We start from the raw sequence: 26,245 nt of genomic DNA, 5'->3' as shown, positions 1-26,245 counted from the left end.
TTAGTGAACAAAGAGCATCAAATAAGGTAGTGGACTTTTAAACATAGAGTAAACTATAAAAATTTCTCAATTTATTTGCAGATTACTGAGTGGATGAAATATCTGCAAATATCATCTTGTATCTGTATCTCTGTGTCCCTCACTCCCACCCCTATCTCCCAAGAGCCCAAAGTGTAAAAACGATAAAGTCCAATGAAATAAAAAAGGTTCAAGTCCATATTCAGCAAAACAAAGGGAAAAAAAATTGATGACTAACAAAGAATCTGCTAGCATACTGTACTGGAAAGAACAGAGGAAATAAAAATAACAATAGAGAACATTAACTGAGCATTAATTTGCCCCAAGCATTTTTCTAAATGTTTTTTGCATGCATGATCCCGTTTTAATCCCCACAAGGAGGAGATTTCATGAGGTAAATGCCATTATCTTATTACACAGGTAAAGAAACAGTCGTTAAGTCACTCGCTGGAGTCGCATGGCTAGTAAAACATGCACCAGAGCCCAAATCTACCACACTGTAACAAAGATCAAACCCGTGATCACTTCCTTAGAGCGCCAGAGGCAAACTTGGGGCGAAAAATCCTTTAAATGGATTTCCCATTCAACTAATGGACATCTGCCCGATTACACAGTTACTTAGAGAACTTGCTGTCTGCAAGGTCATTTATGAACTGGTTGAGCTTTATTATGCGGTTAAAGTCACAGTAAGTCCCACAGGGTAAGAATCTGGACATCGTGGAGCTTAAGAGGCCTGTGGTATTCTTTCCAGGTTCTAAAGTTTTAATTTAATAAGAAAAGGGGCGGGGAGACAAACGAGGTTACAGGAGCTATGGTAAAGATTTACATAAGACAAATCAATGCGTTTAACATACCCAGAGTGACAATGTGGTTGAAACCTCCTTTTGGAGATAACCACGTAGGTGCAAGGTTAACATTGTGACTTTGAGGTCCGGCCACTGGCTTCCTGGCACCCCTGCGAGAAGCCCTGGTATAAGCTCAAAATACCCCCAATTTAAGCATCGGTTTTGTTTGTAATTCGTAAATGCGGTGGCAAAGTCGCTAGGGTCCTCCGGATGCAGGCCACGCCCATAACTATCGAGTGGTGCCGCGGGAAAAGCAGTCGGGTCAGGAGCACCCCCGGAACCAAAGCGCTAGCTCCTGCCGGCCCGGGGACTGCGTTTGCGCAGCACCGGGGGCGGGGGCTGGCCGGCGGTGGGGCTGGCGGCGCGGGCTCCGACTGAAGGGGCCCGGGCTGGCAGAGGGCGCCGTGCGGTGCAGTGTGGCGGCGGTGGCCTGCAGGACCATGCTGAGCGGAGCGTGCGGCTGGCTCGCCTCAGCGCTGCGGGGTCCACGCGTGCCGCCGTTCGCGGTCGCCCGTAGGTGCCTTCACGCGTCGGGGTCACGGCGGTCCGCGGAGAAGAGCGAGAGGACCGGGGACCCGCCGCGCGCCTTCGACCCGGCGCTGCTTGAGTTCCTGGTGTGCCCGCTCTCCAAGAAGCCGCTCAGGTGAGATTCGCCGGCTGCGGGTTTGCGTTCGCGTCCTCCGGGGGCCGGGGCGGGTGGGCCGCGCGGCAGCTCAGGGCCCCTGGGCAGCCCTTCGGTCAGGCCGGGTGTTTTCCGCTGCCATTTTCTGGCTCCGGGCGGACCAGCTACCACGCACCTCCAATTGCGGCGGGAAGGGCGGGAGGAGACCGGAGGGGAGCCGAGCCCCAGGCCTCCCACTTCAAGCCGCCCACCCGCCATGGGTCGGAGCGTTTACAGGTTCACCACTGGCCGCGCCGTGGAATCGCCAGGGAACTTTTTTTTTAAATGCCGATTCCCGGGCACCACCCCCGGGCGACCCAGTCCGCCGATCTGGGGGCGGGACTAGAGCAAGGAGTTTTTTTTTAGAAGGCCCCGCGGCGGTTCGGTCGTACCGCCGGGTTTATGACCTGTTGGTCTAAGGCGTATGAAAATGTACAGCTGATGCCTGACGATCTTAAACGTTTACGTTGTGTGTGCTGCCCCTTTTGGCTCTTAGTTTTGGACTAGCTGGGTTTTGTAAAGGCTTCCTTGAACCAAGAGCCGGGAAAAACAGCTCTGGGAGGGGAAAATGAAACAAGAGAAAATCAGAGAGGGAGACAAACATAAGAGACTCTTAATCATAGGAAACAAAGAGTTGCTTCGGGACCTGAGGGTGGTATGGGGTAACTGGGTGATGGGCATTAAGAAGGGCACATGATGTAATGAGCCCTGGGTGCTATATGCAAGTGATGAATCACTGAACTCTACCTCTGAAACTGATAATACGTAATAATGTTAATTAATTGAATTTAAATTTTAAAAAAAGCTCTACAGTTCCAGGCTACTAAAACTGAAGGCTGACAACATGGTATCTATCAGTGGTTATTTTTGGGTGGTGGATTGCTAGTCATTTTTTATTTTCAGTATTTTTGCATTTCTCTTAGATTATACTCTGTAATGAATACACTCACTCAGTTTTCTTACACCTTGAAATGATCATTTGATCTGCCTCTTAGTTAATTGTGTAACTAGCTCACTGCAGGCCTGTTGTTCTCTAAAGTTTCCTCATTTCTAAAACATCTCATCTTCCTCAAATTTTTATTTTGTATATCTTGATTTTTCAGTGGTTTCCTTCTAATGGCTCAGTGTTGCTCTATTAAATGTATTCTAAAGCGGAGAGGTTGAGTTTTTCTCTAGTGGCTGTTTCAGTAGTGAATTAACTGGGATGGTTTTGAGGTTGCCCAGATTAAGAAAGGAATATTTGGATGAAAAGGGAAGGTTTTTTTCTGACTGGATTTTAAAAATACATACTAAAGTATAGCTTGAGAATAAAGTGGAAAAGAAAATATGAGAGAAACTGAGTAAAATGGGAACAATTAGAGATTTTTTTTTTTTTAAGATTTTTTAATTTATTTGACAGAGATCACAAGTAGGCAGAAAGGCAGGCAGAGAGAGGGGGAAGCAGGCTCCCTGCGGAGCAGAGAGCCTGATGTGGGGCTCGATCCCAGTACCCTGGGATCATGACCGGAGCCGAAGGCATATGCTTTAACCCACTGAGCCACCCTAGAGATTCATTTTCTAAGAGAAATGTTTCAATTGGGTAATACTGCTTTTAGAATTAGAAGTTTAATTCTGCTTTTTGTAATTAACAGTCTGTCAAGAATTAGAAAAATGGTGGTGTTTATTGAACACCAGGCTCTTCCAAGCATTTTGTTTTCACAGTTCATTTTGTTTTCCTTTTCTCCCCTCAGATATGAAGCATCGACGAATGAATTGATTAATGAAGAGTTGGGAATAGCCTATCCAATTATTGATGGGATCCCTAATATGATACCGCAGGCAGCTAGGATGACACATCAAAGTAAGAAGCAAGAAGAAATGGAGCAGCACTAGATCATAATTTTTAAAAAAGCAACACAACTAAACTTTCTTAATACCACTTACCTTTTAAAAGTCAGAGTGGCAGGTAGTAAGTGGGGGAGAAGAATGTTTCTGTCTCTTCCTACGTTGACTGTCCTTATACCGTTGGTCTCTCTAGCAGGACTGTTCTACTCAGCCTCCGTGGAAGAAAACTTCCCACAGGGCTGCACTAGCACAACCAGCCTGTGCTTTTACAGTCTGCTCCTGCCCATTACCATACCTGTTTATGTGTTCTTCCACCTTTGGACTTGGATGGGTATTAAACTCTTCAGGCATAATTAATACAACCAGAGCCAAGATGATACATATGTTAATGATACGTCGTGAGTGTCTATCTCTGAAAGCTTAGCTACATGGAAATACTGGAAACCCACTTAAATTGCAGGAAAGGTGCTTTGCCTTGCTTCTCTCGGAGGTTTAGGACTATGGGAGGCTTAAACTGCAGGAGTTTCTTTTATATTTTTGTTCTGCTCTTTTTTTTTAAAATTCTAATGTATAACTACTGTATCAGAAGAAACACTTCAACACAGTTTTTTGGAAATTAACAGTCCTAACCATCACCTGATGACTTTCTTACCCCATTCATCTAAAAATTAATAATTAAAATTTTATATGTTTATTTTAGATTCAAAGTATTTGGCAGAGTCACATGTTAAGGATGACTGAAATAATTCCAAAGGAGTTGTGTTGGAACAGTTGTAGAGAAATGTATTTGAGCTTGTGTGCTAGAAGACTACAATAAAATGGAAATTTCGTGTACTTGCAAACATTCTGAGTTTGTAAAATTGCCTTCGTTTCTTTAGCATCAAATCCTTACATTAGTAATAATAAAATGAGATGACACTATTCCCTTAAAAAAAAAAAAAGCGTTGTTTTTGTTTGGTCACAAATGTGTGGTTTCAAAAGAGGGGAAATGTAAAAATATTCTAAAGTTTAAAATGTAGGCAGTGTTTAAACAGGCACTTAATACCCCACATAGAATACTTTCCCAGAAAAATATGTATATTTGAGGATAGACGTAGGGTTGGAAGACTTGAAAAGAGCTTTTGTGTCCTATTGAACTAAGAGCTATGTTTTAAATCACATTTCAGTTGAACTTTTTCCTGCCTTAGGAGACCTGTTGGGCAGTACATTGTTTCAGTGTATTCTGTAGTACAAATCATGTTTTTAAAATCACTCTGATACTCAACACCAAAAAAACAGGACCTGAACAGACATTTTTCCAAAGAAGACCTACAGGTAGCCAACAAGACACATGAAAAGATACTCAGCGTCACTAATCATCAAGGGAATGAAAATCAAACCATAACGAGATACCATGTTATAAAGAATGGCTAAAATAAATGAGAAATAGTGTTGGCAAGGATGTGTAGAAAAAGGAACCCTTGTGCACTGTTGATGGGAATGTAGATAGGTGCAGCCACTGTGGGACAGTATAGAGGTTCCTCAAAAAATCAGAAATACTAAATTATCCAGTAATTCCAGTACCGGCTATTTACCCAAAGAAAACAAATACTAATCTTAAAAAATACATGCACCGCTATGTTTATTGCAGCATTATTTAAAATACCAAGATACGGAAGCAATCTAAGTTCAATGGATCAATGGATGGAGAAAATGTGGCATATAAGGCGGGAGGGAAGAGGGCTTAGAAGACAAGTTGATCAAAGGTAAAGCCATTTTGGTTTTAGGTTGACCCTTGCCCTAAAACTCAGCAGGAAAAGTGACAGGCTGGACAGTCTTAAAATTGTTCCCTGTGGGTAATCTCACAATCCTAAAACAATGGAAAAACTAATTGCCTAATGTGAATGAGAAACCCAAAGTTAAAAGTGTAAGCCCCTCCCTATATGGTTAGCTAATTTAAGGAAAATATATAGGGGGGCCTGGGTGGCTCAGTCAGTTGAGCAGCCTGCTCTTGATTTCAACTCAGGTCATGATCTCAGGAGCTGGGCACTGAGCCCTGCCTTGGGCTTCTTGCTCAGTGGGGAGTCTGCTTGAGGATGCTTTGTCTCCCTCTCCCTTTCCCTCTGCCCCTCCCCCTGCTCTCTCCCTTTCTCAAGTAAAATCCTAAAATAATTTATAAAAACCGTTAGAGGCAAGGGAGAGCCCTCTTCCTCTCCTGGGAAAGACTGCTACTTTGTCTATGAAGTAGCTCCTTTCTTGTATACTTAATCTTTTTCCCTTTCTCTAAATGGCTTGCTCTTGAATTCTTCCTTGTACAAAACCAAAAACCCTCTTGGAGAGGGGCCTGAGGCCTTCTTGGGGCCTCAGCCTGTCTAGCATCATATATGCAATGGTATATTACTCCTATGTTAAAAAAAAAAAAAAAAAAGAACGAGATCTTGACATTTGTGACAACATGGGTTGACCTTGAGGGTATTAATGTTAAGTGAAATACATCAGACAAAGACAAATACCATATGATTTCACTTACATGTGGAATCTAAAAACCAAAAAGAAATAGATGCAAATACAGAAAACAAACTGATGGTTGCCCAGAAGGGAAGGGTAGGGGGAATGGGCAAAAAGTTGAAGGGAAGTGGGAAGTACAGGCTTCCAGTTACAGAATAAAGTCATTGAAATAAAAGTACATAGGGAATATAGTCAATGGTATAATAATAGCATTTAAAGTGACAGATGGTAGCTAGATTTGTGGTGAGCTTAGCACAGTGTAGAGAGTTGTCCAATCACTGTGTACATCTGAAACCAATGTAACATTGTGTGCCAACTATACTTAAAAAAATCACTGCATGGCAATATACAAATAATCTGGACAATTATAGAAGTTCCTATCATTTCCTGAAAGGGAGTTACTGCTTTTTTGTTTTAAGATTTATTTCTTTTAGAGAGAGGGGGTGATCAGGGGGAGGGACAGAGAGAATATCAAGCAAATTAGCTGCTGAGTATGGAGTCCAATGCAGAGATGGGGCTCCATCTCACCCTGAGATGGTGACCTGAGCCAAAACCAAAAGTCAGACACTCAACACTCAACCAACTGACCCACCCAAGCGGCCCCTAAAGCTTTTAGTTTTTTAAGTAATCTGTACATCTAGTGTGGGTCTCGAACTCACAACCCTAAGATCATGAGTCACACGTTCCACCAACTGAGCCAGCGAGATGCACCTTGTTCTTTTTAATTTACCCTAAATCTCACTGTGGTCAGTGTAAATGAAATGATTTTGCTGATAAAACAAGCACTATAAAAAGTCAATTTCAACTTTTGCAAGCTAAGCATTTTATCATTTTTGAGGAAACTGATAAGGATACTCTGGGGGAGTTCAGCATTAATGCCATCCTTTCACTAATAGAATTTATTTGACAATCATGGGGCGCCTGGGTGGCTCAGCGGGTTGGGCCTCTGCCTTCGGCTCGGGTCGAGGTCCCAGGGTCCTGGGATCGAGCCCCACATCAGCTCTCTGCTCAGCAGGGAGCCTGCTTCCCCCTCTCTCTCTGCCTGCCTCTCTGCCTACTTGTGATCTCTGTCAAATAAATAAATAAAATCTTAAAAAAAAAGAAGAATTTATTTGACAATCACTTGTAGAGTGCAAATGGTACACTAGCTCCAGTGCTAAGCATATTACATATAATCTTCTATAACCTAAGAGGTCAGGTGGGCAATACTGGCAGCATTTTATAGATGCAGAAGCTGAAGTACAGAGAGATTGAAATGATTTACCCAGGGCAACAGCAAGAACCAAACCAAGGCTTAAACTGTCAGCAGCCGTGGCTTCAGTCTGCCTTCCTAACCACACTGCACAGTACCTCCTTATTTTAAGAAGACTCATCCTTTCTATTTATAAGAAAAGCAAAATTAGGAATCAAAATGGTTGGATTCAAATTCCTGCTCAAGTCTGATGCCTTTCTTCTTGTTTCCTAAAGCACCATATATTTTATCTCTATTTTAGCACTTGAACTTGTACTGTAATTGCCTGCTTTCTGTCTCCTGTCTAGACAGTAAATTGTTCAACATTTTAAATTTAATGCTTAGCACGGAGCAGGCAGATACTTCCTGAGAGCCTGAAAGCATGGTTCTAACAAGGTTTAGAACTTTAGGCAAGTTACTTGTGTCTCAGCTTCATCTGTAGGTTTAGAAATCCTCCTGCTTATTTCCTAAAATTGTGAGGACAAGCTAAATTTGACACATGAAAGCCCTTTGTCAAACAACCCTAACTGGTGAACAAAACAACCATTCAGAGTCTCTGGAAATTGTCCCAAGGGCATACAGCCAAATGAGGAAACATACAAGAAAATTTAAAACTCAGTAAATGCTGCACATTGAAGTTTGTGCCATCTGAACCATCACCCACATCTTTCTTTCTCCTCTCAGCTCAAAGCGTTTTACTCCAGGAGGGTGCCGCCAAGACCCGGAGCTCTCCTCCCTCAACTCCTAGTCTAGTAGAGCTTTATGGCATCTTCCCAGGAGGGGCAGGCCACCAGCAGAGTAAAGGTAATTATGTAGCTAACTATAAAAGACAGTGTAAATGCACATTTCCTCTCTCCTTAACTGATCTGTAGAGCAATTTGTAGAAAACAATATGTATAAATTGTATTTTGGGGTCTCTACCATATTTGCCATTAGCAGCACAAAGGAAGTAGATGGGAGCAAAGCTGAACTGGAGTGAAGAAATGACACCAGATGGTAACCTGAATTCATAGGAACTAATGAAAAGAACCAGAAAAGGTAAACAAGGTTAATAGAACTAATACTACAGATACATCCGTGTTCTCCTTCTGTGTTCCTTGAAGAGGCATTAAATTATATAAAATATTAATTATAACCAAGTATTGTTGAGATTGTAACATGTAGACATAATACACAAGGCAATAATAGCACAAAAAGGAATAGAGCTACCTAAATTTATTGTTTCTGTATTTCACTAGCACTCTTTTTTTTTTTTTTTTTTTAAAGACTTATTCGAGAGAGAGGGACGCCTGGATGGCTCAGTTGGTTAAGCATCTGCCTTTGGCTCAGGTCATGATTCCAGGGTCCTCGGATCAAGTCCCACATCAGGCTCCTTGCTTGGAGGGGAGGCTGCTTCTCCTTCTGCCTGCCATTCCCCCTGCATGTGCCCCCTCTCTCTCTCTCTCTCTCTCAAGTAAATAAATGAAATCTTAAAAAAAAAAAAAAAAAGATTTGAGAGTGAGAGATGCACATGTGCAAGCACGGGGAGGGGGAGAGGGAGAGAAATCCTCAGGCAGACTCCCCACTGAGCTCAGGAGGCTGACATGGGGCTCAATCCCATTATCCTGAGATCATGACCTGAACCGAAATCAAGAACCAGACGCTTAACTGACTGAGCCACCCACTAGTGGCCTTCACCAGCACTCTTAAGAACAGATCTGTTAAGTCAATTATATTTCAATTAAAAAACACAGTAGCAAAAAAAAAAAAAATCTGCAGATTTTAAATATTTCTCAAGCCCTCATATGCTGCTGCTGAGAATATAAAAATGATTCAGCTTCTTTGGAAAACAGTTGGCAGTCCCTCAAAATGTTAAACACATATTTTACCATACAGCATCATTTCATACAAATGTTTCACACAAATATTCATAGCAGCGTCATTCATAAAGCCAAAACATGTAAAATAACACAACTATCCCTCAGTTGATGAATGGATATGTAAAATGTGGTATAAACATAATGAAACATTATTCAGCAATACAGAATAAAGTACTGATAAATTCTACAACATGGATGAACTTTGAAAACATGCTAAATGAAAGAAATCAGTTTTTAAAAGTAGTATATTATTTGATCTCATTTATATGAAATGTCCATAATAGACAAATCTGTATAAACAGAAAGTTGATCAGAGAATACATATGGCTGGGGACATCATGGAGTTACAGCTAATGGGTACAATGTTTGGGGGTTCTAAAATTGATTGTGGCAATGGTTGCACACTTCTGCAAATATACTAAATCCACTCAGTTGTACACTTCACTTAGCTGAATTCTATCCTATGTGAGTAATATACCAGTAAAGCTGTTACCAAATTTTTATAAAAAAGTAGTATCTAAATGTCTAATGACAGGGACTCTCCTTCACTAGCTTCCCATAACATGGTTCATGCCACATACGGACACCATGGCATTGACCCCACCACCTCCTGCTGTAAGCCCACCACAAGAAATACTATCTTATACTTTCACTAACAATGATGGGAACTCTTGCCTCCTTAAAGCCTCTTAAATTTTTTTTTTTTTTAAATTTATTTATTTGTTAGAGAGCGAGCGAGCGAGCACAGGCAGACAGAGTGGTAGGCAGAGGCAGAGGGAGAAGCAGGCTCCCTGCGGAGCAAGGAGCCCGATGTGGGACTCGATCCCAGGACGCTGGGATCACGACCTGAGCCGAAGGCAGCTGCTTAACCAACTGAGCCACCCAGGCGTCCCTCCTTAAAGCCTCTTAATGAGATTATTTTCCTTAGTGTCCTCAGCATCACTGACAAGGATCACCTTTACTAACCATCTTGTGAATAAGATCCTTCCCTCAGCTTTCAAAGTGAGAATTCCCCATTCTGAGAGAACAAAAAAAGACTTGCCATGACCTCCCTCCCTCTTTTCTTCCAATCCTGCAGAGTGTGCTAAGAAGTTCTCTGAACTTGACTCTGGATCTATAAGATGAAAATGATACCTACTTCCAGACTTGGTGGTTGTTTTAAGGGAAGTAGAAAATATGAAATTACCTAGCACCCTCAAGAGCCACAGTAAGAGTCTCGCTACTGAGTACAGCTGTGGGGAGATTGTGGGGAGAAAGGCCTGTCTCTTCCAAGCTTTGTCCCTTAGTAAAAGGCTCCATTTGGACGTGATTGCTATCTTCCGCATCTGCCACTAGGTGGCACTTTTGGCTAACTCATATGAAGAACCACTGGCAACTAAGCCCTTGGAAGGAACCAGAATGAGGATTGTACTCAGAAAAGATTGCACTTGTGAAATGCTGAGCTAGGAAGCCATATTCCACAAGTATTTATTGGTGTGGCACCTACTAGGTGGCCATAGATTAAGTGAATTCTGAGAAACATGAGGAAGAACCCAGAATTGGGATGCAGAATTGAAAAGAGAGGAGGTAAGGAAGAGTAGGGAGGCTGGGGTGGGATGAGAAGGTTCCAGGAATAAGAAAATGCATGAGTAAGAACACAGGAGAGTGGTGCCTGGGTGGCTCAGTGGGTTAAGCCTCTGCCTTCAGCTCAGGTCATGATCCCAGGGTCCTGGGATCTAGGCCCACATAGGGCGCTCTGCTCAGCGGGGAGCCTGCTTCCCCTCTCTCTCTGCCTGCCTCTCTGCCTATTTGTGATCTCAATTTCTCTGCCAAATAAATAAATAAAAATCTTAAGCAATAACAACACAGGAGAGACTGTGGCCTGTTCAGTTAGTTACAGATAGTTACAGATGCCTAGAGTGAAGTACACTGTGTATACAGGGCACTGGTGGGAAAGCAGGCTAGAGCTGCACAGGGGGCATGCCTGAAAGGATCTGAGGTGTCTGGTAACAATGAACTATGACTTTACTGCCTGATTTTCAAATCATCTTGATTTGTGCAGCGTTATCACACTGCGGCTCTTCTTCCAAGAAAACAAACTCATGCAAAACTACAGGGGTTCGTAGGTTTGGGACCTATCAGTGGCAAGTGTGCGATTTTGTACTTACACATTAGCCACCCATCACATGGAGACATCGAGCCCTTGAAATCTGGGTAGTGTGACTGAGAACTGAATTTTAAATTTTATTTAATTCTATTTATTTTTAAGATTTTGAGAGACAGAGAACACCAAGTGGGGAGGGCCAGAGGGAGAAGCCGACTCCCAGCTGCGTGGAGTGCTCAACTCAGGGCTCCATCCCAGGACCCTGAAATCATGACCTGAGATGAAGTCAGATGCTTAATGCACTGAGCCACCCAGGCCCCCTTATTTAACTGAATAGCCACATATTGGGCAGCACAGCTGCAGACTCTTTTACCCACCACTGACGTTTTCTCTCTTCAAAATTCTTCAAACGCTAAACCTTACTATAGCAAAAGGCTACCTTATTGAACAGTGCAGATTTTGGCGGGGGGGGGGGGCAGTTTCCAGCCTCAGAGAGTTCTGTGGGGTGGTCCAGGATACAAGAACAGGAATTGTTAGGACCTGATTTATTTTATGTGTGGATAAAGAGGAGGGATGAGGACTGCAGGCTTCTGCCTAGAAATCCTGGTGATACCACTGAGCCGTGGACTATAGGAAACACAATCATTTTCTTAGACATGCTGAAATTAATGAGCCAAGGATCACACAGGGAGATACAGACTACTAGACCAAAAAATGTCTGGGGCTGGAATCGACCAGTTCCTGTAGGTCAGAGAGAGATCTGGGCACCATCACATGCGGAGTAGAAACCATGGAGCTGATGGGAGTGTGTGCAGAGTGAGAACAGAGGACTACACTAGCACTGGAGGTCAGGGGAGTGTAAGAAATACAAGCAAAGGAAATGGGAAAGAAGCCAAGAAAAAGAAAGCCACAATCTACCAGTTCACAACAGTTCTGAGGAGAAAGAAGTTAACAGTTTCAAATGCCATATAGAAGATTTAAGACAGAAACGGGCAGTTTCCGTGGACATTTTCAATGAGAAAGTCATTTGACTTTTATTTGAGCAGTGGGAGTAGGAGAAGCACCACCTCAGCCAAGATGCTTATGAGAGAAAAACAAAATTCTGTCTTTTATGCACTATGTTTTGGGGTCACCTTGTTCTAACAGCCTAGTCTAGAACATTATCAAAATATCTCATATGCAAAAACACAGTTCTGAAAGAGCAGGTGAACACAATGAATAGTGGGACTTTCACATTAATTCTTGAGCTCTTAATTTTATTTTTGAAAATATTTCCATAAAGGGGTAAAGAACGTGAGGCCGGGTCAGCCAAATCCTCTGCTGTTGTTGATGGCTACTTGAAGTGCTTCTTCCACCCTTTCCATTGTAGAATATTTGGGAAGGTAGAGGACACTAATACACGTCTGTGCTCTTATGGGATCTTTTTCATTCACATTTTCAGGACAGCAAAATGTAATTTTCATGTTCTTTAAACCTTTTACTTGAATTCTGTCAGTTCCTGTAAGAAACACTGAGAAGAAGAATAAAACTGAGTGATCTGCTTCCCAGAGACCAAGACTTTTATAGAGGGGGAAAAAATGTGCTTATTCAAAACATTTACGGAGGGACCACGTGCAGAGTCCCACTTCAGCCTGCATCGGGCACTGACACACTGTCCCTCAAGCAGCTTACAGTCTAGTTGGAAATATTATATTCTTGTGCAGTAAAAGAGAAATAGCAAGGGAAAAACAAAAGGGTGAGGTGCCATGGAATTAAGTGCTTCCTGAGTGAAAATGCTGAGTGTGGTTCAGAGCAGGGAGAAACAATCAGGCTGGGATGACCAGGGAGACTTTGGAGAGCTCAGAATTAAGCTGGATCTTTAAGAAGGGGAAGGTTTAGAGCGGCAACAAGGAGGTGGGTGAGGGTTCGAGGCAGGACAAGGAGCTTCAGAGAAAGCCTAGAGGTGGGAGGGCATAAGGTGAGCTCAAGAATGTAGAGATGATGGAACTGTTTGGCTGAAATAATGATTTCCTGTAAAGCAAAGATTGGAAAGTCAGGCTGGGCTTCTGGAGAAGCCTGATTATCTTCCAACATACATGTTATCCACAAAAAGAAGAACAAGTAGGTAAGTGTTTCTCAAAATAAGTATGGAAATTTTGGAAAAATATGAGAAAGTCATTAAGCAAAGTTGCAGGTAAACAAGTAAGCATGAAACAGAGATCAAAATGTGGTAGGGGCGGTACAAAGGGCTGGAGGCAATGACGTTGTAAAATATGGCTAATCCCATAAAGCCTGAATAATGGGAGTCATAAATACAGAAAGCAGACTAAATATCCAAATTGGATGGAGAACTAAGGGGACATCTGAAAGCAAGAGGCAGAGCTGAAATCACAAGAAAGATGACCTATATTAACATTTTTTTATGTTCACGCAGCCTGGCAGAGAGAACATCCAACTGGACATGGAGTGGCTCTTACACAAGGATTTGTGGTGAATGGTGTCTACAACAAACAAGGTTTAGGTATCCCATAAGAAAGACCTAAGATTCTAGATCACTCCTGATAGAATACCTACCAAGGAACTTTTTCTTTTCCTCCAAAGTCAATTTGTGTAAAGCCTTCCAAAACATCACTATGGTGGGATGTGAATTATCATATCCCTCTTCATAATGTGCATTCTAGGAAAAAAAATACACACAAAAAAACCATATTCAGGAAATAATAAACAAGAAATTCAAATTCAAACTTCTAGGCCTTTACGATATACCTTCTCAAAGGTTTCCCAGTCATAATCTGTATTTCCAATAATCACATCCTTTAGTTCTTCCGGATGGAAAAACTCAATAATATCCTTGTCACACACACTGTAAAATCCTCTTTGGAATTCTTCATAAAGTGCCTTCACAGAGATGTTGAAGATGTAATTGACGTACTTAGAAACATAGTCTCTCCTTTAATGAAACAAAAAATTATTTCAGCTTTCTGCAGTACCCTGAAGGAAACTGGCAGGGGGCAGGGAAGGTGGGCAGAAAGGCAAAAATAAAACGAGAACTAAAACACCTAACAATTCAGTGCTTCCCATACGCACTTGGCTATTTTTCATATATTATCTAACTTAATCGTCATACAACTCTCAGGGCGGATTCTTAGGACATTTTAGTAAAGAAAAGAAGTTTCTTGTCACACAGTTAAAAGAAAGGACACAGATTAGAATAGAGAAAGTGTGGAAGTGTAAAACCTGACCTGATGATAGTGCTCTGGGAAACAGGCTTGGGAGATGGGAGAAATTTCCCGTTTTATTTTATGGTCTTCCATACTGAATGTATGACAGTAGTTAATATTAGTATTTGTGGTTAAGCACAAATACAGAAGGGATTTCTACATCTAGCTATGATGGGATAGCATACCCCAAATACTCCCAACGAGAAGAACTAGAAAAAGCCAGAGAATATACAAAAACACATCTAGCTCTAGGCTTCCAAACCTAAGATGCAAGAGGCCTCTGAACTACTAAGAGAGAGGGGAAGCCCTGCAAAGTGAGCCCAGCATTTTACTTGCAGTTTTTCCCTCTGGGCCATTTGCTGATTCAGGGAAAGAGACTAGGCTAAAAGTAGTTGTGAAGAGGCAGAGAACCTCAGTATGTCTATCAGTGATAATACAGGTCAATTAGAATATTCATAAAATATACTACAGAGCTGGAAATGTTCTATTTCTTGATCTGTATACTTATTTGTATACTTCTCTGTATGTCAGACTTCGAAGTTCTTTTTTAAAAATAAAGATAAAAAGATGGAACAAAAATAGCTGGCTTACACCAGAATGCACATCTGGTGGTATCTCTCTGCCACTCTGACCAACTATCGGTGGAATGTTCTCTCATCCCACACTGTGGCTTTAAAACAGAATCCTGTAAGGGGCTGAGAACTCAAGACACCACAGTACCATGGAGTAACATTATAAATACCAAGTGCCTGCCACAGACCAGTTGACTCTTCTAGGTAATAGATGCACCATGATGAACATGACTAGTCCTTGCCATCACGCAGCTCACTGCAGTGGGGGAAATACAGGCAAGCAGCATTCCTAAAGGTATGTAATGGGTGATATGAAAAGAAAAAGTGCAACAGGCAAGGAGATAGAGACAGAAGTTAGTGGTATAAACCTAGACAGGATGATAAGGGAAGGCCTCTCTGCGAAAGCTGTTTTCTTCCCACCAGAATATAAACTCCAGGAGACACACACATACAGACAATATACACCACCTTGCTGTCTTATTAAAAAATGATTAATTGGTAAGAACTCTAATACATTTTTAGAGCCTAGTGAAATAAACAGTGTATAAACAAAACAAATATTTCACTTCTCTGTACGTACTTGTTGGTCTGGTCAACAATGACACAACTTCCATTAGGAATTAAGTCTGTATCATTTTTGTCCCAATGCACCTGTAACCACAAATAAACTCAGATAGTGTCTCCAAAACAATGTGAAGCAATTATCAACAAAAATACCTTAAAGCATACCTTTTTTCTCAAGATCTTATGAAAGTACGCATTTCTGTCATACAAACAAGGAATGTGCATGTAAAAAGTTACTATCTTATCATGCAGAATGAAAAATTAATTTTTACAAAACTTGAATTATCATACTGAAAAAATTGGACAAATGCCACATTTCAGTAGTCACTTTATATAGTTAGACATAGTATGGTAGATTTGCAAAAACGGTCACAACTTCTTCCGAGCCTGGTATTCAAGCCCCCGTGCAGTATGACTTTCCAATAGCTGTGCGCTCCCCCCAGCACCTGCGCCGCCCCCACTCCCCATCAAGAGGACGACTTCAGTTCTTCAGCCTTGCATATGGCTGTGGCCATGTGAGCTACTCTGGTCAATAGGATCTGCTGTAAGTAAAAGCTTAAAAAGAAGCTTGTATGTTGAGGCTTGCCATCTCTTCCCACTCTTTGTAATCCCGTGACAGTTCTATAAAGACAAGCCTACTGGAACACAAGAGACCCCCTAGAACAAAAAAGCTGTTACAGCCCACATTCCATAACCCAGCCAACAACTGGGTATATGAGCAAGGCAGGTGTAAATCATTCAGCCCAGGCAAGTCAATTCAGGCCAAAAACTCAATGAATTGTGTTTAAGCCACCATGTTTAGGTGTCGTCACATAGAAAAATCTAACTGATAGGCCCAGCTCATAAAAAGTGAAGAAAAAAAAAAACTTTTGCATTAATTCAGAAGTTTGTCCTTTTATTAAAGAGTGATATGTCTAGAATCTAAACATGTAAAGGATTAATATGATTAAAACTGATCTGTAATCTGGTTATTATCATTACTCACATTAAAATAGATACAAAATACTTCTCCAAAGTCATCACCTTCATCATCCAGAAGCGTTTGCAAACTCCTAAAGAATAAATAATTTTATTTTTTAAAAGTCAGTAACTATGATCACTGGACACATCATCTAAATAAATGTCAAATGCAGGACTATTCTGAAGGTGGGAGGTCCGGTCACTAGTTAACAATGCCCATTTCTCTGTGTACTGATAGCCAGCCCTCATCGACATGTGTGAAGTTCATGAGTATTTGCAATTCTGCAAGCTCTCTTCCCTTTTTCCTACCTTCCTTTACTCAGTGATTATAGGTTTCTACAGAAAAGGACTGATAACGTATCTGCTACTGAAACTCATTCAAATCAGCGTTACCTTTATTTAAGCTTTTGAACTGTACCTACAGAACAATAATCTCCTTTTAAATGTCTGGTATCACTTAGGAATTTCGAGGAATGAGAAGGGCAAAGCACCTTCTCTGTATCTACTGTCCCAATATCATCAAGCTTAAGACAGATATGACAATCAACTACCTTAACTGTTTCAAGACATTTGTGAGAATACAGGTTACATCAACATGGAGAGCAGCCAGTGTTTTTATATCTCCACCCTCTGTTGTCCTATGGTACTTCATTTATATTTTTAAAGTCCTGGGGTGCCTGGGTGGCTCAGTGGGTTAAAGCCTCTGCCTTCGGCTCAGGTCATGATCTGGGTCCTGGGATCGAGCCCCGCATCAGGCTCTCTGCTCAGTGGGGAGCCTGCTTCCTCCTCTCTCTCTGCCTGCCTCACTGCCTAGTTGTGATCTCTGTCAAATAAATAAATAAAATCTTAAATAATAATAAAGTCCTATGTCTCATTTCATTTGCTCATTCTCTCATGTAGTCATTCCATAACATCTATCAAGCACCCAATGAGGCAGCAATAAGGGATGTAAAGCTGAGACATTACTGTCAATACACTGAGACTCGTAGGTAAGCTATGCAGATGGAAGCCTCCCCACAGCACAGTGAGCTGTGTGCAGAAACTCTGTAAGTGTCCACATACAGCCTTGGTTAACTCTTGCTAAAGGGATGTGTCACCGGGGAAGGCCTCTGGAAGGTGGAATCCAAGCTGACTATCCCCTCCCCCTGGATTTTTTATTACAGAATTGTGAAAAACAGACCATATATTATTCACTGTAGGTTTTGGCAGGGGGGAAGTGAGGAGAGGGAGTGATGGGAACTGGCACATGATACTCTTGTCATTATCTGTCCATGTATGGCTTATGTGCTAATTTAGGGGTGTTTTTACAAAGAATACTTAGGAACCTGCCTCTTCAAACATTGCTAGTATCTTACACCTACCTGTATGGATACCTCCCCTATCCCATTTTTCTACCACCCCCAAAATATGTCACAAGTAACAGTTTGAGAAGCATTGTCCCCCTTTTGTTAAGGTAGCTCATGAAGAACAGATAAATTCTTTAATCTTACTGCAGTTAAACTTATCATCTTTCCTTCAATATTGGTAATTTTGATGTCTTGCTTAAGACTGCTCAGTGGGTTAAAGCCTCTGCCTTCGGCTCAGGTCATGATCTCAGGGTCTTAGGATCGAGCCCCGCATCAGGCTCTCTGCTCAGCGGGGAACCTGCTTCCCTTCCTCTCTCTCTCTCTCTGCCTCTCTGCCTACTTATGATCTCTGTCAAATAAATAAATAAAATCTTTAAAAAAAAAAAAAAAGACTGCAAAAGCAAGGAAGATATTTGTCCATACTTCCAACATTTTTGCTTTACTATTTAAGTCCTTCATCCACATGAACCTGATTTCTGCATACGCCATAAGGCATCAACAATCATTTTTTCCCATATGCATGAAACGACAGTCCTGTTCCCATTAATCCAGTATACTACTTCCAGCAACTTCCACAGGCGCCTGGATCAGTGTCTGAACTCTCACTTTTCTTCCATTGAAAACCTGCACCCACACCGTACTAGGGGAGAGGGCTGCAGGGCACGTGCAGTTCTGGGGGACAGAGAACTTCCGCCAAGACAAAAGGGGCTATTGCTACTGTACTGTCCTCAATTAATACAGCCTTCTAAAGATTCTGAAGACCTAAAAGCATGAGGAACACTGATACAGATTTAATGATCTTTACATTTATTAAGTTGATGTGTATTAAGTCTTCTTAGGCATAAGCATTATTTAGGTCATTTTCATTGTTTCAGTAAAAAACAACATATCTCCTCCTTGCCAAATCTTGTGCTTTTGATGTTTTTCCTTATCTTATTAGTATAATTAGTAATAATGATTAATACTTGGACGCTGGAGCCAGACTGTGTTCAATTCATGGTTCTGTCACTATGGGGTCTCAGACAAGTTACCCAAACTGTCTGTGTTTGTTTCCTCAGCTGTGAAGTGGGGATAATAATAATAGGATCAGGGCGCCTAGATGGCTCAGTCTGTTAAGCATCTGACTCTTGATTTTAGCTTAGGTCATGATCTCAGGGTCAGAGACTGAGCCCTGCAGGAGCTTGCTTGAGATGCTCCCTCTCCCCCACTGACCTGCTCAGTTTAAAAAAAATAAATAAATAATACTACCATTCTCATTCTTTTAAAAATCTACATAGGATTTCATTGCATAAATATACCAAAAATAAATAATTCCCTTATTAAAGAACATGTAGGTATTCCACAGATTATGAACGATGTAATGCAATATACATTAATATGGAAACAGCCTTACACGATTGTATTATTTCTGAAATTAAATGTCTGGAGACAAAACTGCTAGGCTAAAGTGGCAAATACATTTTTGATTCAGGTAAGTACTATCACACTGTTCTCTGAAAAGGAATCACCAACTCATACGTCCACTACCAACCCCTGAAATTAGAGCAAACCTTTCCCCAAACCCTGGAAAACACCATATAGCATCAGTATTTCCAACCACTGTAAATGGGCAGCAGATTGGCCTCTGATTTTCATCTGCATTCCATGAGCACTGGGGAGGTGAAGCCATTCTGTTACTCCTTTGTGGTTTAACTTCCTTTATATTTGTCCGTTTTTCTTATGGATGTTGAGGACCACTTATACAGCAGGAATATCATCCCTTTCTATTACCAGTATTTTTTGTGAGGTGGTGGCTTGGCTTTTTAACTTAGAAGTAAGTTTTCACTTTAAAGGTGAGGATAAGAAACAAGATTTAAAACAAACGTCACTTGCAAATTCACACCAGGGTATAACTTGTGCTCTGCCCATGACTGTTTCTACACAAGGTTCAAAGATTAATATAAGCACTAAGGACCAATCATAGGGGAAATCAACTCCTCTTAATTTGAAAAGTTAAATTATTATCTAACAGTTCTTCCCAAAATAATACTTGACCTAAGGTACCTAGAATGTTGCTGTTGAACATGAAAATGCTTTTGGGTGGGGAGGTGTGTTTATTTACAGGCATACCTTGGAGTTACTGCAGGTCTGATTCCAGATACTGCAATAAAGCAATTATCCAAGCAGAAACAAGTCAAAATAATTACTTGGTTTCCCAGTGCATTTAAAAGTTATGTTCACACCATACTATAGTAAGTGTGTAACAGCATTATGTCTTAAAAATGTGCATACATTAATTTAAAAATACTTTAATGTTCAATCATCAAATAGTTTCACTTACTTGTGGAACATAAGGAATAGCACAGAGGACATTAAAAGGAAAGGAAAAATGAAGAGGGGGAAATTGGAGGGGGATATGAACCATGAGAAACTATGGACTCCGAGAAACAGACTGAGGGTTTTGAGGCGGGGGGTCGTAAGCCTGGTGGTAGATATTAAGGAGGGCATATACTGCATGGAGCACTGGGTGTTATACATAAACAATGAATCTTGGAATACTATATCAAAAACTAAAGATGTACTGTATGGTGACTACCATAATAAAAAATAATAATAAAATAAAAATAAAAATACTTAAATGCTCACCATCCTCTAAGCTCTCAGCAAGTTGTAATCACTGATCACAGATCACCATACCAAACAGAATAGTAATGGGAACATTTGGAATACTGTGACAATTAGCACAAGTGTAATTTATGTAATAAATGTGACAGAGAGACCCTAAGTGAGCAAATGCTATTGGAAAAATGGCTTGCTTAACACAGGGTTGCCACAAACCTTTGATCTATTAAAAAAAACTATTTTTTTTTAATTTGACAGGGAGAGAGAGATCACAAGTAGGCAGAGAGGCAGGCAGAGGGGGAGGGGGAAGCAGGTTCCCCACTGAACAGACAGCCCGATGCGGGACTCGATCCCAGGACCCTGAGATCATGACCTGAACCGAAGGCAGAGGCTTAACCCACTGAGCCACCCAGGCACCCCTGTAAAAAACACTACTATCTATGAAGCACAAGGTTATGAAACAAGGTCTACCTATATCTAAATAAGTATTATGTAGAGTTCTAGAAAAAGAACTATGTTACTTACTTTCCCAAAACAGGACTCAGTTCTTTTAAGTCTTCCAATGATGGTGTTTGGTTCAAAAGTTTCTTAAACAGGGCCAGTGGGAAAGGGATGTTGGCAACATTGAAATTGAATAGGGAAAGTCCACAAAGAACCCCAAAGAAGAAATATCTCTTCTTCTCAAATTTAGGCTGAAAAGAGAAAACAAATTTAATGTCTTTTAATTTTTACAAGTAAAATGGAATATTCATATTAGCTAAACCTTTTCTCCCTTTCACAAAGTCAAATCGCAAATTAAAATCAAAAAGGTTGCAGGGCCTCTGGGTGGCTCAGTCAGTTAAGCCTCTGACTCTCGATTCTGCTCAGGTCATGATCTCAGTCAGGGTAGTGAGATGGAGCCTCTCGTGAGGTTCCACTCTCAGTGGGAAGTCTACCTGAGATTCTCTGTCTCCTTCTGCCCCTCCCCCCGTTGGCTCACACACTCTCAATAAACAAAATCTTTAAAAAAAAAAAAGTAAAGTTTGTGATAAGAATATTTAGGGTTTATGTGCAGTCAGTAAATCAAGTTAAATCTCTGCCACAGGAACGCTAATAGAACATTAGGCTCAGCAAACCCTCATAAACTAAAGTTTTCACTTTCTTTTCATGCTTTCAAATGAAAATTTGAAAAGAAATTTTCAAATTCACAGAAAAATAGAACTGAACAAAAAAATGGGCACCTGGGCAAGGAAGGGTTCCTCTTTATCCAAACATTCTATAACTGGTCAAAAACATACACTGCTTAAATTTTCCTGTGTGGGCAGAACTGAGAACACAGGGAAAAGGGACTCCATTTTAAAGAAAATAATCACCTTATTAAAACTGAAGGCTATTTCTGTAATTATATGTATCAATAACTCCTCTCCTAAAATGAAACTGTCTAGACAACCTAATTTCCAATGGTGTATGACATGCCTTTTCTGTGTTGATAACTGTAAGCAAAAAGGAGAGGACTTACCCTGACAGGAAACCACATGTAGGAAGCCTCCTCGGGATACATGAACATCCCATATTCTGGCCGGGTCATCTCCTCAAACAGACAGTGGAAAAACTCTACCTTGACTCCTCCAGAGTCATGTCCAATTTCTCCACTAAATGAAACCTGAAGAAACACAGCAAATAATGTATCACTTCCAGGGCTCTGTACTGCTATGCACTGACTCATTTAATAATCATAAGAGTGAACATTATTTATGGACCCAAGTATTTGGTAAGCACTAAGTATCTTACTCATTTAATCTTCACAATAATTCTATGAGGCAATGAGCTTCAAGAATTTAAATACTGGGGCACCTGGGTGGCTCAGTGGGTTAAAGCCTCTGCCTTCGGCTCAGGTCATGATCCCAGGGTCCTGGAATCAAGCCCTGCGTCGGGCTCTCTGCTCAGCAGGGAGCCTGCTTCCCTTCCTCTCTGTCTGCCTCTCTGCCTACGTGTGATCTCTGCCTGTCAAATGAATAAAATCTTAAAAAAAAAAAAAACTTAAATATTAACTTCCCAAGGTCACACACAGCTAAGGAGTGCAGCCTAGATTTAATCCTGTATCTGTCAAGTCTCAGAGCCTGATGTCTTCAGCTACCAAGCTGACCTCAATTGGCATCATTATTATATAATAAGGAATGTTAAGTTAAATGAAAATAAATATAAAGAAATAAATAATAGTTGGATTTTCAAAGGCTGAAAAACCAGAGCACACACAAGTTACGTACTGGCTTTGTTGTTTACTCCTTGAGAAGGCACCCAGGGACACCAATCCCTACTTAGGATGATTCTACCATAACCGATCTTTGCTCCTTCAAATACTCACTCATTCCTGCCCTTCCTTCTCAGAATCCCTCACTTTAGTGTACAAATGTGTTGTACTCTTAAAAGAAGAAAATCTTAACACCACTGTCTCATACAGGTAATACTGGCTTCTACTCTAGGTCACCAAATTCTGAAGAATCAGGTACACCAACTTCCAAAAGTATTTCCCTACTTAAGTGCTCTCTTCAAGAGGACCAAGAACCTGTGAACCACTGAATTCCGAGGACCGTTCTCAAGTCTCCTCTCCGATTTCATGAGCTCATTTTACACTTCCGATCCCCTCTTCTTTCTTCACACAGTTTTCTCCCTTACTTTCTCTTATGAAGCATTAATTAGGTTTTTTATTTCTCTCTTCTTTTTCCTGCTGCTTTAATACCAGAAATTCTTGCAGTTCTGTGCTAGTTCCACTTTTCCGCTTTCCCTGGATGCTCAATTTCTCTTTAAACTTCACCTACCACCTGCAGCCATTTATCCTTCCCCTCCACTCTACCTTCTCTCTGCTGACACACACTCCTGTTCAAAGGCCTGCTCAACGTTTCCTTCAGGATGTTCCATGGCACTTCCCCAAAAGCTCCTTTGACTGCTTTAAATGGATGGATGCCTTTTCTATTTTCTAGAGATGCAAGTTTCAAACCTCAGTAAATTATTCAAAATCTTTAGAAGACAAGGTATTGGGGCACCTGGGTAGCTCAGTCAGTTAAGTGTCCAACTCTTGGTTTCAGCTCAGATCATGATCTCAGGGTCCTGGGATCAAGCCCTGTGTTGGGCTCCCTCCTCAGTGTGGAGTCTGCTTGGGAGTCTCTCCCTTTCCCTTTCCCTTTCCCTTTGTCCCGTCTCTCTAAAAAAACAAATAAATAAAATCTAAGTTGTCAAATCCTTACTCTGTCCCTTCCTATGGGCAAGGTTCTTCATCTCACAGAGCCTCAGTTTTCTCACGAGATTATCAGAAAGATTAAACAGAGAAACATATGCAAAACGCCTCTCACAGTCTGGAAAATGGTGGCTGCTCATCAAATGTTACCTAAATGTTCAAAAGGGATGAATGAACTATAAAAGTGGAACTAAAATAACTCAGTGGGCTGGCTTGCCATCACAGGTTAAGATTCACATAATGAGTTTGTTAGATTTTTAAAAACTACCTATATGCAAAAAATATGTGGCAATGCTACCTCTAACCGCAAACCCCAGAACACATACTTTTAAAATAGTGTCTTGAACTTGAGTCAAGTCATTCTTTAATCTGAGTAGGACAAGTGATAAACTAAGGTCTATCAAGACATTCTAATAAATATCATCAGGCAAATCTTTGTCGGGATTAAGTGGAAAGTCTGAGGCCTAACAGTTGGGCCCAAATCCTGGCTCTGATACTTCTCAGCTGGATTGCCCTTGGGTAAGTCACCTAATCGTTCTGTACCTCATTTTCCACATCAGCAAAACAAAGGAAAAACAGAACTTTCCATGCAGTGTCACTGAAAGGGTTACATAAATATCTGTGAAGCATTCACAGTGTTCTTGGCACAAGGAAAATGTTCACCAGACTCACTAGATATTATTACTGTCCTGTGTCCAATATCTACTAGTAAGACAAGTTATAGAATAACTAAACCAGAGATTATTTACGTTCAGAACATGGGGCTTTCTACAATAATACCCTCAAAAAACTACAGTTAATACAGAGGAAGTTCTCTTTTCCACAAAGCAATTTGGGTACATGTATGAGAGCAGAAACAAATCCTCCAATCTCTGTGTCAACCTCATCTCACTGGAACCCTCCCCAGGGGGTGACTAGCTAGGCTGGGTCAGGCCTCAGGAGGGACTGGACCTCTTACGGGTAGTTCTGGAATTTTTAGCTGCCCAGGCTGGGGGAGGACAATCCTTTCAACCGCTGCTCCTCAGCCCGAGGGCAACCAAGTGCCTGCAGCTATTCCCAGCAATTCACAGCTACATGGGGAATCGGGGAAATACTCCACGGCAAAGAGAGATTCTTTCTTCTCTGCAAGACCTACTGTCCATCCTTTTATGTTTTCCTTCTCTCAGCAGCAAAAATATTGAGAATTACACTTTACCATTAACTCTCTCCTCAGATCTTCATTCTCAAACTGATTCAGGTGACTCAAAACATCTTCAATCAGGTGACTCCTTCTGACTGTTAGATTCAAAGTGGGCAGCAAAGCTAATTCAGACCCTCCTTGTTCCACAATTCCAGCCAACTGGATATATGCTCTAAATTTCTTCTCCTAGGAAAACAGAAATGTTTCACTCATTTCACCATTTGCTCTAAGTGGGAATTTGGTTCAATTTATTGTGAGTGCTTGTCACGAACATTCATGAACAGAGCCTTATTTACATAAGCCACTGGAGAGAAGCCATACATTCAGCATTCACCCTCTGTGAGCCGAAGAAACACCTGGAGGATGAAAAATTTTGTGGAGCCAACCAGTGTAAGCAGGAAAGTGACCGGGTGTGGCCTCCACTGGTCCACTTTATCTGGCAACAATTATTAATACTTCAGCTACCAAAGCTAACTGCCATCATTAGGTTAAGAGAATGATTAGCAAACACTAAAGCAGTGTGCTGAACATAACCTCCTCATTTGGCAAAGAAGTTCAGAAAGAAAGCATGCTGCAGGAAACTTCAGGAATAAGACCCCTCTAAAGATATCCTACGCTAGGAGAAAAACCCAATGAGAGATTTTAGGGCACAGATAATCTAAAAAGTTATATATGAGACAGAAAGACAGATGCACACGCGTGCACACACACAGTCTATCTGACCAAACGGCAATTCAAGTCTAAGGCTCTCAGCACAATGAACAATCAAATACTAGGTCCATAAAATTATCACTGGAGGCCTGCTAAAAATTAGGAGAGGAGTTGTAAGAGTTGAAGGAAAATAAAGTTCTTGTATCTTTTTTCCTTTCATTCTTCCTTTGTTAAATATTTCATCAATGGTCATATTTATAAATCAATTTCCCATTTTGTTTTATAGTGGTTAACTGCATTATGTGTAAGTATCCAATGTTATGACCTATATTTGAATATGATTCACACATATACATATCCAGATGCATATATAAAAGCAATAACAAAAGCAGACACTCTTGGGCGCTTTCATTTCTGGAGGCATTTTTGATAGTTCAGTTTTAAGTTCAAAATCATTTTTTGGATATGTTGACAAACAGAACTAACTCACCTGATGACAGTTCACTGAAAAGAGGACACTTCTGACAAACCCTGATCATGGCACCATTAGACTACCAGCCATCTGTGTGTGTCCACATTTCAAGAGTCCTCTGTCCCCTCTATTCCCACTGCTCTGTTTTTTAATTAGACTGGGCTCCTTAAATATGGGTTTGCTAATCCCAACCAAGCCCAAGTCTACCTTGCCTCTTTTGGTGCTGTACAGAAGACCTGTATACAGGGCCCAACCTCAAGGCAAAAGCCCCACAAGCTAGGGGAGCTGTCCATTCTGCTCTCTCTTCCACTGCTGAGGCCCTAATGTGCCTCAAAGCCAGGCCAATCCAAATTACGACAGTCTTTCTTGCCACCTTTGGTAGTCTAAGCTCCATGAATGTTATAACCATTGTTTTCAATGTTATCAACCCCCAAAATATTGTGTACTTAAGAAGGCATTTATCATCTGATTTGTTAA

At 41.1% G+C, this 26,245-nt stretch overlaps 3 protein-coding genes across 3 annotated transcripts in view; 2 read left to right on the top strand and 1 right to left on the bottom strand.

Annotated features, from left to right (window-relative positions):
* The first annotated feature begins 667 nt into the window (after positions 1-667).
* PYURF (PIGY upstream open reading frame) lies at positions 668-4,190 on the top strand. Its single transcript, XM_080796802.1, has 2 exons — positions 668-1,506; positions 3,255-4,190. The coding sequence occupies exons 1-2, from the start codon at positions 1,304-1,306 to the stop codon at positions 3,394-3,396; spliced, it is 345 nt and encodes a 114-aa protein (XP_080652928.1). The 5' UTR covers positions 668-1,303; the 3' UTR covers positions 3,397-4,190.
* On the top strand, positions 3,490-3,705 carry PIGY (phosphatidylinositol glycan anchor biosynthesis class Y; the record flags this gene model as incomplete). Its single annotated transcript, XM_080796803.1, has 1 exon — positions 3,490-3,705. One exon carries the CDS (start codon positions 3,490-3,492, stop codon positions 3,703-3,705), a length of 216 nt encoding a protein of 71 aa, XP_080652929.1.
* An 8,055-nt stretch (positions 4,191-12,245) lies between the features above and the next one.
* Positions 12,246-26,245, bottom strand: part of HERC5 (HECT and RLD domain containing E3 ubiquitin protein ligase 5) — a gene marked incomplete at its 5' end in the record, with an annotated part of 41,165 nt that continues 27,165 nt past the window's right edge. The window contains 8 exons of the mRNA XM_080796801.1: positions 12,246-12,518; positions 13,562-13,664; positions 13,754-13,937; positions 15,361-15,431; positions 16,330-16,396; positions 20,777-20,943; positions 21,750-21,893; positions 24,661-24,831. Coding sequence (XP_080652927.1) covers positions 12,313-12,518; positions 13,562-13,664; positions 13,754-13,937; positions 15,361-15,431; positions 16,330-16,396; positions 20,777-20,943; positions 21,750-21,893; positions 24,661-24,831 — 1,113 coding nt within the window. The 3' untranslated portion in view covers positions 12,246-12,312. The remainder of the gene's footprint in view (positions 12,519-13,561; positions 13,665-13,753; positions 13,938-15,360; positions 15,432-16,329; positions 16,397-20,776; positions 20,944-21,749; positions 21,894-24,660; positions 24,832-26,245) is intronic.

The sequence above is a fragment of the Martes martes genome (assembly GCF_963455335.1).
Source record: "Martes martes genome assembly, chromosome: 2".
In the NCBI taxonomy this organism is placed as follows: domain Eukaryota; kingdom Metazoa; phylum Chordata; class Mammalia; order Carnivora; family Mustelidae; genus Martes; species Martes martes.
Note: the sequence above shows the minus strand (reverse complement) of the source record. Positions and strands in the feature narration are given on the sequence as shown.

Bases quoted from the DNA above. Each gene is read 5' to 3' on its own strand.
- PYURF (XM_080796802.1), top strand. From the start codon at position 1,304: ATGCTGAGCGGAGCGTGCGGCTGGCTCGCCTCAGCGCTGCGGGGTCCA. The intron at 1,507-3,254 runs GTGAGATTCGCC...TTCTCCCCTCAG, and splicing joins CTCTCCAAGAAGCCGCTCAG to ATATGAAGCATCGACGAATG.